This window comes from Stegostoma tigrinum, chromosome 26 (genome assembly GCF_030684315.1).
Source record: "Stegostoma tigrinum isolate sSteTig4 chromosome 26, sSteTig4.hap1, whole genome shotgun sequence".
Taxonomy (NCBI): domain Eukaryota; kingdom Metazoa; phylum Chordata; class Chondrichthyes; order Orectolobiformes; family Stegostomatidae; genus Stegostoma; species Stegostoma tigrinum.
The window spans coordinates 6,313,755-6,327,806 of NC_081379.1; the positions used below are offsets into that span (position 1 = coordinate 6,313,755).

The following is a 14,052-nucleotide window of genomic DNA, read 5'->3' on the forward strand; positions in this document are numbered from 1 at the left end:
CATTAGTCATCTGTAAGTCAAACAAATTCATAATCTTGATTTCCTAGCACGTATAAAGTTGAGCTGTAACACTATAGTCTACCAACTAGACCATTTTGTAACTTTGCCCGACTGTTACTAAAACACATACAGTATAGGATTTTGGAGATAGTAGGAACTGCAGATCCTAGAGAGTCTGAGATAACAAGGTGTAGAGCTGGATGAACACAGGCCAAGTAGCATCAGAGGAACAGGAAAGCTGACGTTTCGGGCCTTCTGAAAATTTCAGTAAATTTTCTGAAGAGTCGAGGCGTGAAACGTCAGCTTTCCTGCTCCTCTGGTGCTACTTGGCCTGTGTTCATCCAGCTCTACAGAGTGTTATCTCAGTATAGAATTTTGATATTTTTGGATTATTACTTATTTGCTTATTGACAATTACATTCCTTGCAAGGGATATATCTTCATGTTAACGCGTCTAACCAAATTGTGGCAGTTTTTCAAAGTAGTAAGTAAAGAACCTGTTGACAATGCACCATTTAATGAAACAGGAAATTAATTTCACAGCAAATTACTGGAATAAATGTCTAGCTGTTCTGAGTTAACACGTAATACAATGTATATAAAGAAACAGAGATAATGGGAACTGCAGATGCTGGAGAATCCAAGATAATAAAATGTGAGGCTGGATGAACACAGCAGGCCAAGCAGCATCTCAGGAGCACAAAAGCTGACGTTTCGGGCCTAAACCCTCCTTCAGAGAGGGGGATGGGGTGAGGGTTCTGGAATAAATAGGGAGAGAGGGGGAGGCGGACCGAAGATGGAGAGAAAAGAAGATATACTCTCTCCACCTATCTTCTTTTCTCCATCTTCGGTCCACCTCCCCCTCTCTCTCTATTTATTCCAGAACCCTCACCCCATCCCCCTCTCTGATGAAGGGTCGAGGCCCGAAACGTCAGCTTTTGTGCTCCTGAGATGCTGCTTGGCCTGCTGTGTTCATCCAGCCTCACATTTTATTATCTTATATAAAGAAGCAGCTCTGTAAATTAGTATTAAACATGCATTTATTAGAAGTGTACAGTTTTAAGTTGGAAAGATTTACATACACTACACAATTAGAGCAGAATTTGAACAGTACATAGAACAAGATGATCATTGTAGCTGTTGTCATTTTTGCTATTTCCACGTAATTAGCACATCAATTACTTCTCGTTCCTGATCTTTTCTGTTTATCCATCAACAAAAATATTAACATAATGTAGTCTTCAGTGCATGTAGTAATTATTCTTTACCATCCAAACTGGCAAGTTCTTAATATAAATTCTCTCTGGGAATACTAACATATTGGTACCCTGCCACCAACTGTATTTGCTTAAACTGGCTGCGCAAAATGATGAGTATCTGTATAAGGACCAGCAGTAGCCTCCAGCTTCACACCTTAATATGTTGAAAAACAACAATGTCTATAAAGGACACGTAAATTATATGGTCAGTAATATTGTGGTAAAAGCATTTTTATCCCAACATTGTCCTTTTCTAGATTTGGATGACTCGTAATTGGGTAATATTACCTATCTACCAGAAGCTGTATGAGAGAATACACTTATGTCCTCCTTCTGACAATGGAGGGGTTATCGCAAGTGAACCTGTTGCTACTTCTGAGCCAATGATGCCACAGACCATATGCCATAGTCCTCTTTATCTTTTAGTTGTAAAGCATAGGTTCTCAGACAGGAAAATCTGTATTTGTTACTTTATTTGATGATGCTTAATGTAAAAGCACACTTTCTGCACTGTTCACATTTTGGTTGTTTCAGTACGTTTTGGTTTAAATGCCAGTTTTCCCTAACCTTTTAAGTATAACAATGTAACAATATTGTGGTGGCCAGACAGATTTTTGCAGTAGTCATGAAAGTTTTCAAATGATCTTTTGTTTAAACTTCACTTTTCCTTGTTGAAACTGATTTAGGGCACCATGATATGCTACACTCCTCCAGCTGACTTCTTGTCGTCAGTTCAATCAAATGCAAAGCATTATACCTTGTCTAAGACTGGCTTTAATAGGCTTCCAGTTACAGTGACTTTTGATTTTGCTAAGATTAATGGATCTTTTTCACATTCCAGCTATTTCACCAAGTTTTCTTTCATATAATCCATAATGTTATGACATCCTTTTATCTTAAGGATAATGATTTAAGCTGGGGTAATTTACCAATAGCTCCTTCCTCCTTCCCACCCCCAAGCGCTTCACCTTCATTTGGTTTTCTTCCCTTGTGTGCAGACTCTGCACATCATAAGACCATCAATCTTGCAGGACATCAGAGTTGGTCACCCTCTCTTGCATTTGTTGTCACTGAGGAGGAACACTGGCCATGAATCCTGCAACCCGAAGACCAATTGCTGAACATCTAGCACCTCTCCAGCTGAACTCTAGGAGACATTTGGGATGACCTTATTTTTGACAGTGCAGTATAAATTTAGATGGCATATTTGCCAACAAAAACAGTGCATTCTGGTACCTGTTAAGATTTTATACATGCAATTTCTAACAAATCACACCATGTAATTTGGGGCATTAGAGATTGAACTTCTGCAGATTTACTCCACAAGGTGGTTTCTGTTGCTACAAGTGCAGATGAGTTCAGTTTAAATTTTTTTTACATTGTTTTTGCCAAATTAGGGCAGATTGCTCTATGATGTTCTAAATACAGACTGAAGTAGTCATTGCATTTTCCACGCCAGACAAAACAGGGCACCAATGGCAATTTCAGGCAACTGACTTCAACTGTGGTAGTAAAATGCGACTGTGTTCCTCCAACATTGCTGGTGTTGGATGTTGAAAATAAAGCACATTTAAATTTTAAAAGAAAGAGGGAATTATTTGGTATCACATTAACAAAGTAATTATTTTACTGGAAGTGAATAAATTTATCTTTAGAGTTCAAATATTAATTAGTCATCAGTGATTTGCAGGTGATTCCTCCAATTATTCTAATACTGTTTCTTGGGTAAATTCATCTAATCAAAAATGCAAGGATTTTAAAATTTAATTCTTGAAGTATTTGAAAGCATTTTTGAGGTTTATGATGGGTTAAGCACACACTTAGGGGAAAGATAGGTAACATGGAGTGTCCTCTTCCAAGAAAATCTCTCAATGCGCTGCTCCTTGAACCAATTCGGGAGGCAAATTGTATGTAGGTCTTTGTTGCAAGGGTTTGAAGTATGAGTAAGGAAGTCTCACTGCACGATGTTTCACATTAGCAACTGGACTGCAGTGTACCGCTTTCGTCCTTCCCTAAGAAAAAATGTATTTGTCTTTTATGTGTGAAACCAGGGTTTACTGTTAAGATTCTCTAGAAGAATGAGAAGTGATCTTATTTAAAAGTATCACATTCTTATAAGAGTAGAGACTGAGAGGTTACTTTTGTTGGCTGGATTGTTTAGAAAGAGTTATGCTCGATAGAATTCTCTTCCTATTTGAGCTGTGAATCCTCAATTCTTGAGATTTAATGGACTTTCACACTAACAGTATTAAAGGCTGGCACGATGATGCAGGAAAAGGCTATTTTGGATTTTTAAAAATCAGTTGTAATATCAAATGATGGAACAAGTTCAAAGAGCCATTTGCTGTAACCCTTAATGTTATTAGGTAACATTACAAACTATATTCCAGCAAAATACTGTTGGTGTCAAAGACGCTTTCCTCTTTCTTCCTCTGAGCTTTGTTTTGGAATTTAAAATGAGCACTATAATTTAATTGAAGGATTTGAGCGAAGAACTACACAAAATTCGCTCTTCTGATGTAGTTACTTTTCTCCAGCCTTGAACTGAACATTTTTTATATGGATTGTTAGTGTTTTATCATTTTTTATTATTAGAGAGCAATTTGCACACAGCTATAAATGACTTATTTAATGTCAGGGCATTGCCTCCACAGAACCTTTTGAGACAAACAGATAATAGTACGCTTTTTATTTTTCCCTAAAATCTTTCAAATTTTTCTCTTCCAAATAACTCTGACCCATATTGGAAAGCCGTTCCACTCATCTTGCCCCCTTGACAAGAGTCAAAGGGATGTGTCATGCTATTTACAAATAGAATCACAACCAAGCCAGATGCTCTGACATGCTGTTCCTACCAAGAGCACTGGCTGGCCTATGCCTGCACACTTCCCTTTCTCTGTAACTTCCATCAGCCCTATTTCGTTCCAACTCTCCACCTCTAAATCTGATCTGTTGTGAATCTCCACTTAATGATTCAGATTTCTGACTCCATTTGCATCAGACTCAAAACAGCAACATCACTGGTTTGACACAATTTGAGCACAAGGAGTCATGCTTACAAATTAAAAGCAGAAGAAACTACAAGGACATACATGAAAGCATGCTATGGACAATTTTTTAGCCACAAATTTTAAAACACTTGGCAAGGAGGGGGACAAGAATAAACTTTAAATTTCAAGAGGGAACAAAACAGATTCATGTGAATTGGGCAGGTTATTGCATAAGCACCAAGGCTATACAATGGATGAGTTCTGCTAAATAGGCCCAAAACTTCCACATAAAGTGAGGGATGTGAGCTTTTTGGATCACTTCTTATTACGTAAACACTGATATCTTATTTCGTTTCTCAGCATTTTGTGTTTAACCTTTAAAAATAGCCTTTTCCATTCCATCTTTAAACTTTGTATATTCCAAATTTGAGGCATAGAATGTACACTCATAGCGGGGACTGTTGCGTACATACTGTAGAAATTCTGGGGCTCCAGGTGTAATTACGTTGTCTGCCAGCAGAACAGTGCCTTTTCTCAAAAGACCACATTCCTAAAGGCAAGGCATAGAGTTCAATAGTTAATTAATCACAATTTGAAAATTCATTTAAAAATTTTGGAACTTACAGCTGCTATGCACTAGACTGACAATTGTCTGCCAGGCCCAGAATTATCAGCTTCACATCTCTGTCCACCATTCTTGACAATAGCTTCGTTGATTCAAGACTGCTTGGTACTATTCATATCGAGCACCATGTGCTGTTCTCATCACCTTTTATGTCAATAGTATGATTGGTTTCTGAAGTCTGTTTTGATTTAATCTGTCACTTGTCCATGTAACTTACTGTTATGAGCTTGTACATAGTGAGGAATATACAGAAATCGACTCCAAATAAAATCTGGAAATGACTAAGTTACTGGTTCTGAAGAAGTGTCCTAATGCAAAACATCATTGTGCTCCTGCTTGGCCTGCTGTGTTCATCCAGCTCCACACTTTGTTAACTTTCCTGCTTCTCTGATCCTACCAGGCCTGCTGTGTTCTTCCAGCTCCACACTGTGGTGTCTCAGTTTCCAGCCTGGAGCAAGTTTACTTATTCTTCCTTCATCCTCTAGCCAAAGCTTTAAATCTTTATCAATGTCTATTCCATAAACACCCTCAAAAAGCACATCCTAGACCTTGTTGTTTGTATTTTAGGTATCATTAGTATATGGGCAAGATACTTGATTCCTGGGGAAATTCTCAGACTGGATATCAAAAAAAAATAACAGGCAATGTTTGAGGAAACAAAGAATGTGAAGACACAATGCACCAGGTGATTAGACACCCCATAAGGAAGGAATAGCCTAGCACAGAAGTGATCTGATGTACTTCCATGGCGAGAATGAACTTGAGCTAGTTGATCAGCTGGTGTCAATTTTATCATGTTATCTCCTCAGTCACACTTAAGGCATTGAGGCTTGCTGGGGTATAGTTGCATTTAGCTTCCTTTATGGCATCAAGCCCAATCAATTCCAGACATTAGGCATAAAAGAATTCCAGATGAAAAATTACAGGATAAACCAGAAATGAGATTTTAAGTTTTAATTATTTCTGTGGCATATCTCTAATTCAACAATTTGTATTTATGCAGCAGCCCTGCCAGAACAACAGCTAGTTCTGTGGCAGTCGCCAATAGATATGCAGAAACGTCCTCATGGCTTGTGATGAAGAGATGCCCATGTTCACAGCACTTCATTCTTAGCTTCATGGAAAAGCTTGCCATAATTTCCCCTCAAGCTTCAGGAATTTGCTGCATTTGCACATAAGTATCAAAAACTACCAGTCAAACTTCCCAGTCTATAAGGTAGCACTTAAAGCATTTATCTTTTAAGTCGTGAATTCCTGGCAATATTAAACACATTAAATGTTTAATTTTAATGTTTTATTTTCATTCGTATCTTCTCTTTCCCTATCTTATTTTGTTTCTGTATCTGATTTTGACATTGAATTCATCTGCTCTTCTTATCTTGCATTTTCTGTGATTTTGTTTTCTTTCTTGAATGTTAAATCTCATTGATTTATGAAGCTGTATGGTCAGTTCCAACAACTTATGGAATAGAAGGTCCTGCAGCTAATTTAACAGTCAAATCCTTACGCATTCCAGGCCAGTATTATAAACGTTGTAAATGCTGGTGTGGTACGTCAATATCTCCAAAGCCTTCTAAGTTTCCAGATCAGCACATGAGAAAGGCCCGGATGCATACTATCCTTGTTTCCTTTCCGTGTGGTTACTGACTTTGTCAAGTAAAGGCAATAGTTGGTGCAGACCCTGAGGCAATGCCACTATTGGCAGACCTGTGTTTAACACATCATTGCTTTGCTAACTGAAGAATTATGCACACTCCAGGGCAGAACCATCAATCTTCTCAGCAGTGGTGCCAAGGCTGGTCTGTGCATCAGCTATGAGAACACCAAGTCAGTGATGGCTGGACAGCAACAAGGCATCCTTGTCACCTTCGGGAAACAATGTCCAGGACACTGATCGTATCCATATCTGAGAAACAACGCCTCCAGGGAGAGTGCTATAGAGATTGACCATACAAGAATCAGCAAAGCAGCATCAGTCTTCTGGTAACTCCATGGCAGGCTTCTAATGTCATCAGGGTTGTGACTTTAAATGTACATTGTGGTATCTGCCATCTATATGCCACTGAGGCTAAAAACAGCAAAGGTGTCACATAAGTTGTACATCTTCCTCCAGTGCTGCCTGTGTAAGGTTCTGAGCATCAACAAAGAATTGCTGCACAGGACTAGTCAGAGATGCCTTGTAAGAGAAATAACCAAGACTTTACAGGACATGTGTTTTGTCCCTCAGATATGCACCCTGCCAGAATGGCAACACCAGGGGAAATTTGAAATCATTCACAAAGCACTGGGAAAAACTCTGCATTTCCTAAACCTTTTGAGTTCAGTCTAACTCGTTTGGAAGCTTTGAGTTGAATGAGAAATTGCTCAAAGTGAGAATGAGTTCAGGCAGGTAAAGCAGGTTGGTTGTGGGTGGGACTGTTCAGACTTCACTTTGAAGAAGAAATGGAGAGCCTCCAGATTGTTCTGAGGGGAAATGGACGTAAAGAGAGATTGAATGTCCATTGTCAACAGTCAGCAGCTGAGGCCAGAAAACACTGAAGAATTCCAAATGTGAGTGGGAAGAGACTGGAAGTGGAGAAGAGAAAATAGTGTTAAACTAGGAAGAAATAAGTTCTTTGGGGAAGGAACAGGCTCAAATGATTGGTCCACAAATGCAGTTCTGTTTGTAGATGTTGGGAAGAAGGCAGAAGCAGACTGTGCAGGCTTGAGGGACTGTGAGGTGGGAAGATTTCCACAGGAGATGAGATTGGTGACAGTCCTGGAAACAACAGCTTGATGGTTGTAGGTTCGCTATTTCCAAAATAATTTGATCATTCATTGTTGCACTCCAATTTGGCATTGGAAACTTTTCTTAGAAAAGTTATCAATTTTGGTGCTAAACAAGTCAACCAAAAGCCCCTCTCTTTAAGATGCATGATGCAACAGTACAACTTCTTTGCATCGTTGAATAGTTTTTTTTTTATACAAGTATTATTACGTATGGGCTGGAAATATATATTGTCCTGTTTTTGCACCTAAAGTGGTGGAGCTCTGAGACTTCCAGTTGCCTTGCATTAACACATATTGTGAAGGATGAGATGTCATATGGGTATGTTTATATGTGACTTGTCAATTTAATGACTTGTGACACTGCATTCTCAACCTTTCCTTCAGATATGAGCTGCTTACTCTAGTTGATCTAAAGTTTTTGTAATTTATTATATTAATGCTCCTTCATGTGTTAAAATTAAAAATGAACTCCAAATCACTGAAATGCATCAAATATAAATACTTTGAGAAAACACACTCATAATCCGTGGACAATAATGGTGTGGTTGACTAATTTCTAAGTTTCTAAAGGCGCAGTGGGAGAGCAAAGGGAAACAGAGTTCTCACCTCCAGGAGTTGTGTATCAGGCTGATATCTGTCCTTCCAGTGATCAAGAAAAACAAAATCTAAAGTGTCCACTTCTTGCTGCTTCTTCAATTGTGGAATAATATCCCCAGATGAACCTTCTAAGATCTCCACCTTAATTCATTGGAGCAGAAAAATCAGAACTGCTTTAGAAAACAAATCTGGACCGATTTAAGTCCAAAAAACACCAGAGCAGAAACAGGCTTATTGAGTCTGCTCCACCATTCGATGCATTTTCCCCCTAACCCTTGATTCCCTTACTCATTAAAATGCTGTTTTCTCCAAAAGATTTACCAGGATGTTGCCAAGAATGGAGGGTTTGAGTTATAAAGATAGGCTGGGACTTTTTTCACTGGAGCGTAGAAGGTTGAGGGATGACTTTACAGAGGCTTATAAAATCATGAGTGTCATTGATACGGTGAATATCAGAGGTCTTTTTCCCTCGGGTGGGAGTGTTCAAAACTGTAGAGAATATTTTTAAGGTGAGAGAAGAAAGATTTAGGAAGATCATAAGGGGTAACTCTTTTTGGTTTGGGGACATGGTCAGTGCAGGCGAGTTGGACAGGAGGATCTGATTCTGTGCTGTTCAACTCCATGACTCTATTTAATGATCTAGGCACTGTGGCAAAGAATTCCATAGATTGAGTACACTCTGAGGGAAGGAGGAGAGGCTGGATAGGTTGGGACATTTTTCCCTGGAGCGATAAACCCTTAAAATAAGGGGCGACCTTATTGAGGTTTATAAAATCATGAGGGGCACAGATAAGGTGAATAGCCAAAATCTTTTTCCAAGGGTAGGGGAGGCCAGAGCTCAACAGCATAGGTTTAAGGTGAGAGGGGAAAGATTTAAAAGGGACCTAAGGCGCAACCTTTTCACACAGAGAGTGGTGCATGCATGGAATGAGCTGCCAGAGGTAGGTACAATCACATTTAAAAGACATCTGGACAGGTGATGAATAGGAAAGGTTCAGAGGGATTTGGGCCAAATGTAGGCAAATGGGACTAGTTCAGTTTTAAATACCTGGTGGGCATGGACAAGTTAAACTGAAGTGTTGGTTTCCATGTATTATAACTCCATGATTCTTGCTGGCCTAGTGCTATAGCAAATGCAATAGATTTGTCCCAGGAATAAGAGGTTGAGTAAATGAGCCTATACTCCCTGATGTTTGGAACAGTGAAAGATAATCCTACTGAAATATACAAGATTCTGAAGAGGTTTGACATTGTGCAGATCAGCAGATTGTTCCACAGCTACAGAATTAAGAATAAGGGACACAATTTCAAGTATGCAGCAAACATTTAGAACAAAAATGAGGAAAACTCAGGGTTGTGATATTTGGAAATTTCTACTTTGGAATTTTATGCACGCGTCATCGTTTCAATATGTTCGAAGCTGAGATTGGCAGATGTTTGTTGACTCGGGGAGAGGGGGACTGGGTAGGGAAGTGGAGTTGAGCCTCGAGACTAGTCATGATCATATTGCAGAGCAGGCTCAGTGAGCTGTATGGTCTTTTGCTGCTGTTTTATCTTAGGTTCTTAAACCATGTCTTTAATACCACAGTGCCTACATGCCTTATTGAAAGCAATACTTTTCATTGGCTACAATTAAGGTTCTTTTCTAAAATTTAGTGGCTGGCTACTACCAATTGTTTTTCAGTGTGAGGTTTTTTTTAAAAAATGCCATTTGTGTGCATATACTCGGTCTTTATCATGGACCCAAGCCTTCCACCATACTTTCTGGGCTGCTGTACAGACAGATGTCCAAACAGTTTAACAGGACTATTGACGGTAATGTGTTTTGGGCTGTCTTGAGAACGTAAAGGGCAAATCTAAATCTAAATACAGATATTTTAATTAAGCGTTCCTCTGATTCTTGTAGATTTTTTTTTCAGTTCTTCAAGGATACCTGATCTAAACAATATCTACTTGGCCGACATTAGGTAATTCTAACAAATACTATACAGAGACAGAGCTTGTATGAAATTATTGAATTACTCCTCGATGCTTTGAGCCTTTTTACCTTGTCCTCAACTCCAGCGAAGCGGAAGATCTGTTTTGCAATGTTTGCATTGGCTGGATTGAACTCGATGGTCCGGAAACGAGCGCCAGGTTTAAGCACACAGATCATGCGCAAAGCCGAATAACCACAATACGTCCCCAGCTCCAGCACAGATAATGGGTTTGCCTCTTTCATGACTTTGTCCAAGATTACACCTGCATATAACAAAGTTAATTTGGCCAGGTAGTCAGTGGCTTTCTCTTCCACAAAAGCAAATAGTTCTAATCATATTTATCCCATTTGTGCTCATTATATCTTCAACTTCTTGCCTTCACGCAGGTGTCAACTGAAAAAAAATGTAAAAAGGTGTATCCACCCACTTTTTTCTATTGGCTACTTCCTCAGGCTAGGCAAGAAAACTGAGCCACCGATTGCTAATGTACCTTTTATTCCATTTTATTCATAGGCAATGTGGATGCAACGTTGGCTGAGGGATAGGTAACAGCGACAGTTGTTGGATAGTTTTCAGACTGGAGGAACATTTGCAGTAGATTTCTTGTTTGCAATCCTGAGAGCTCAGTATTGAAATCCTTGCCATTTCTGATCCATGTATATTAATTTATATAGATCATGGTCAGCGGGGCACAATTTCAAAGTTTGCAGATAAAACTCTTGTAACCTACGAGGAGGGCAGCATAGAACTTCAAAAAGACATGAACCAGTTGGAGTAGACAGATAGGTGGCAATTGGAGTACAGTGCAGACATGTGAAATGATGCATTTTGGTGTAAAGCAAAAGTGGGGTAGTGTAAAACAAAGGTTGTTCAGGAGTAGAGACACCTTGGTGTACATGTGCATTAATCATTAAAGATGGCACGACAGGTGGAGAAATTTGTTAACAAAGCATACAGTATCCCAAGTTTCATTCATAGGAGCAAAGAATACAAGATTAGGGAGGTTGTACTGAACCTTTATAGGTTAGATCTCAATTTGAGTATTGTGTATGGCTCTGGGTACCAGTGTTGGAAGACTATGAATGCAATTAGAGAAAGTGCAGAACAGGTTTATCAGAATGATTTCAGGGATGAGAAACTTCAGCGATGAGGATAGGTAGGACAGCCTGGGGCTGATTTCCCTGGAAAGAAGAATTCTTGGGAAATTTGCAAGTTTTCAAAATCATGAAAGGTCTGGACAGGGTAAACAGAGAGAAACTGTTTCCACCATAAAAAGGATAGAGAACCAGAAGGCATAGTTTGAAGTTTTTTGCAAAAGAAGTGATGTGAATATTTCTTTTTTTATATAGCATGTGGTCAGAGCCCTGGACTGCACTGTTTGAAAGTGTAGTAGAAGCAAATTCAATTGAGACATTCAAGAAGGCATCAGCTGATTGTTTCAATTGAAACAAAGTTACGGGGAAAAGTCTCGGCACTAAACCAAAATACTTAGAAAGCTGGTGCGGGCAAACATTGGGATAAATAGGCTCCTCTGCATCAGAACAATGTGATTCCTGAAGGGTAATGCCTTTGTGTGCGCTGAGCTGGCCATTGTGCTTATGAATTCAAAACAGGAAATTTGATCATGAATGATATAATTTAATTTTCAAAGTCCATATTGGATACTTTTTTCAGCAGATGGGATTAAATAATGGCCAAAAGTAGGTACCTTTGGTTGAATTTTCATCATCAAACTGAGCCCAGTTCAAGAGCACTAAAAGCAATTTCCATTATTATAAGAGATAATAGGAACTGCAGATGCTGGAGAATCCGAGACAACAAAGTGTGGAGCCGGTTGGCCTGCTGTGTTCATCCAGCTCCACACTTTGTTATCCATTATTATAATCCTGAAGAGTTTCAATTCCCAGTTCAGTTTCCCACCAAGCCTGGAACCTTCCCTCCCTGCATAACTTAGATTAATACTGGAGTGGATCCAAGCTTTTTACCTTTGCAAATCGCCCTACTGAGAACTCTTAATAAATTCCATCATCAATAGTGAGGTGATGATTGCTTAAGATTTGCCTCAGGAGCAAATAACAATACAGACTTACATTGCTGTACATTATCCTTGCTCACTAACACTCATTTACTGCAAATAATTTAATCTTATTTACAAATGCAGACTTACACAATTACGTCCTGGACACGTGATTGTACTGGTTTTCTTTTCAGAAAACAATTTTATCTTTGAATGATAAAGTACTTTGAGAAATTGTTCCGAGATCAAATCAGTTTTTATATATTGAATTTGGCAGACCATCTTCACTGTCCCTCAGTTCAGCCTAGCCAGTAGATAGCTACCATGGTAACAGACGTGAGCACTGAACTGAGCTCAACATTTCAGTTAAAGTACATTGTCTTCTTGTATGGTTCATTTATCATGTGTGTCATTTAGTATTTAAGGCATGCACCCCACATAGATTTTATCTCTGAATCCAAAACAATGTAGCAGGTCATTGAAACAGTGTGCCTGAAAGGCCTAACTACTTTGACCAAGAAAGGTCGTACTGATTGCACAACAACAAAAAAACTGTCCTGAAATCTGGCCTTTAAAGACACTTTTCATCAGGATCCAGAGCTAAAACTGACAAATCAAAATTTGGTCTTTCTGGATGCGATAGTGCATCCCATTTTGATGCAGCTTATTTATTATGCACTTCTGGTAAGGACCAATGACACACCAAATACAGCAAATATTTTGCAAACCAGCATCTATGCTTAATGGTAAGGCTCTGAGGGGTGTTGCTGAACAAACAAACCTTGGGATGCAGGTTTATAGTTCGTCAAAAGTGGAGTCACCAGTAGAGAGGGTAGTGAAGAAGGCATTTGGTACAGCTTGCCTTTATTGGTCAGTGCATTGAGTACAGCAGTTCAAAAGTCATGTTGCGGGTGTACAGGACATTGGTTAGGGCACTTTTGGATTTTGTATTTAATTCAGGTCTCCCTGCTATAGGAAAGATATTGTGAAACTGGAAAGGTTCACAAAAGATTTACAAGAATGTTGCCAGAGTTGGATGGATTGACTTTTGTCATTTGTACCAAAGTACAATGAAAAACTTTGGGTTTATGAGCAGTACAGGCAGATCATAGCAAACAAGGATGTACAGATCAGAGGTTGTAAAAAGACTGAAGCTGGATGAACACAGCAGACCAAGCAGCATCTCAGGAGCACAAAAGCTGACATTTCGGGCCTAGACCCTTCTTCAGAGAGGGGGACGGGGAGAGGGTCCTGGAATAAATAGAGCGAGAGGGGGAGGCGGACCAAAGATGGATAGAGGAGAAGACAGGTGGAGAGGAGAGTATAGGTGGGGAGGGGATAGGTCAGTCCAAGGAGGACGGACAAGTCAAGGAGGTGGGATGAGGTTAGTAGGTGGGAAATGGAGGAGTGGCTTGAGGTGGGAGGCGGGGATAGGTGAGAGGTAGAACAGGTTAGGGAGGCGGGCACGAGCTGGGCTGGTTTTGGGATGCAGTGGGGGAAGGGGACGAGCTGGGCTGGTTTTGGGATGCAGTGGGGGAAGGGGAGATTTTGAAGCTTGTGAAGTCCACATTGATACAATTGGGCTGCAGGGTTCCCAAGCGGAATATGAGTTGCTGTTCTTGCAACCTTCGGGTGGCATCATTGTGGCACTGCAGGAGGCCCATGATGGACATGTCGTCTAAGGAATGGGAGGAGGAGTTAAAATGGTTCGCGACTGGGAGGTGCAGTTCTTTATTGCAAATCGAGCAGAGGTGTTCTGCAAAGTGGTCCCCAAGCCTCCGCTTGGTTTCCCCAATGTAGAGGAAGCCACACCGGG

General features: G+C 39.8%; 1 protein-coding gene across 6 annotated transcripts in view; it reads right to left on the reverse strand.

Annotated features, from left to right (window-relative positions):
* Positions 1 to 1,000: 1,000 nt before the first annotated feature.
* The window catches only part of comta (catechol-O-methyltransferase a), a 29,080-nt gene continuing 16,028 nt past the window's right edge, over positions 1,001 to 14,052 (reverse strand). For all 6 annotated transcript variants that reach the window (XM_048556434.2, XM_048556433.2, XM_048556436.2 and 3 more), the window contains 3 exons: positions 10,288 to 10,481; positions 8,250 to 8,381; positions 1,001 to 4,799 (listed from right to left, as the gene is read on the reverse strand). In XM_048556434.2, the coding sequence (XP_048412391.1) occupies positions 4,620 to 4,799; positions 8,250 to 8,381; positions 10,288 to 10,481 (506 nt within the window). In that variant the 3' untranslated portion in view covers positions 1,001 to 4,619. The remainder of the gene's footprint in view (positions 4,800 to 8,249; positions 8,382 to 10,287; positions 10,482 to 14,052) is intronic.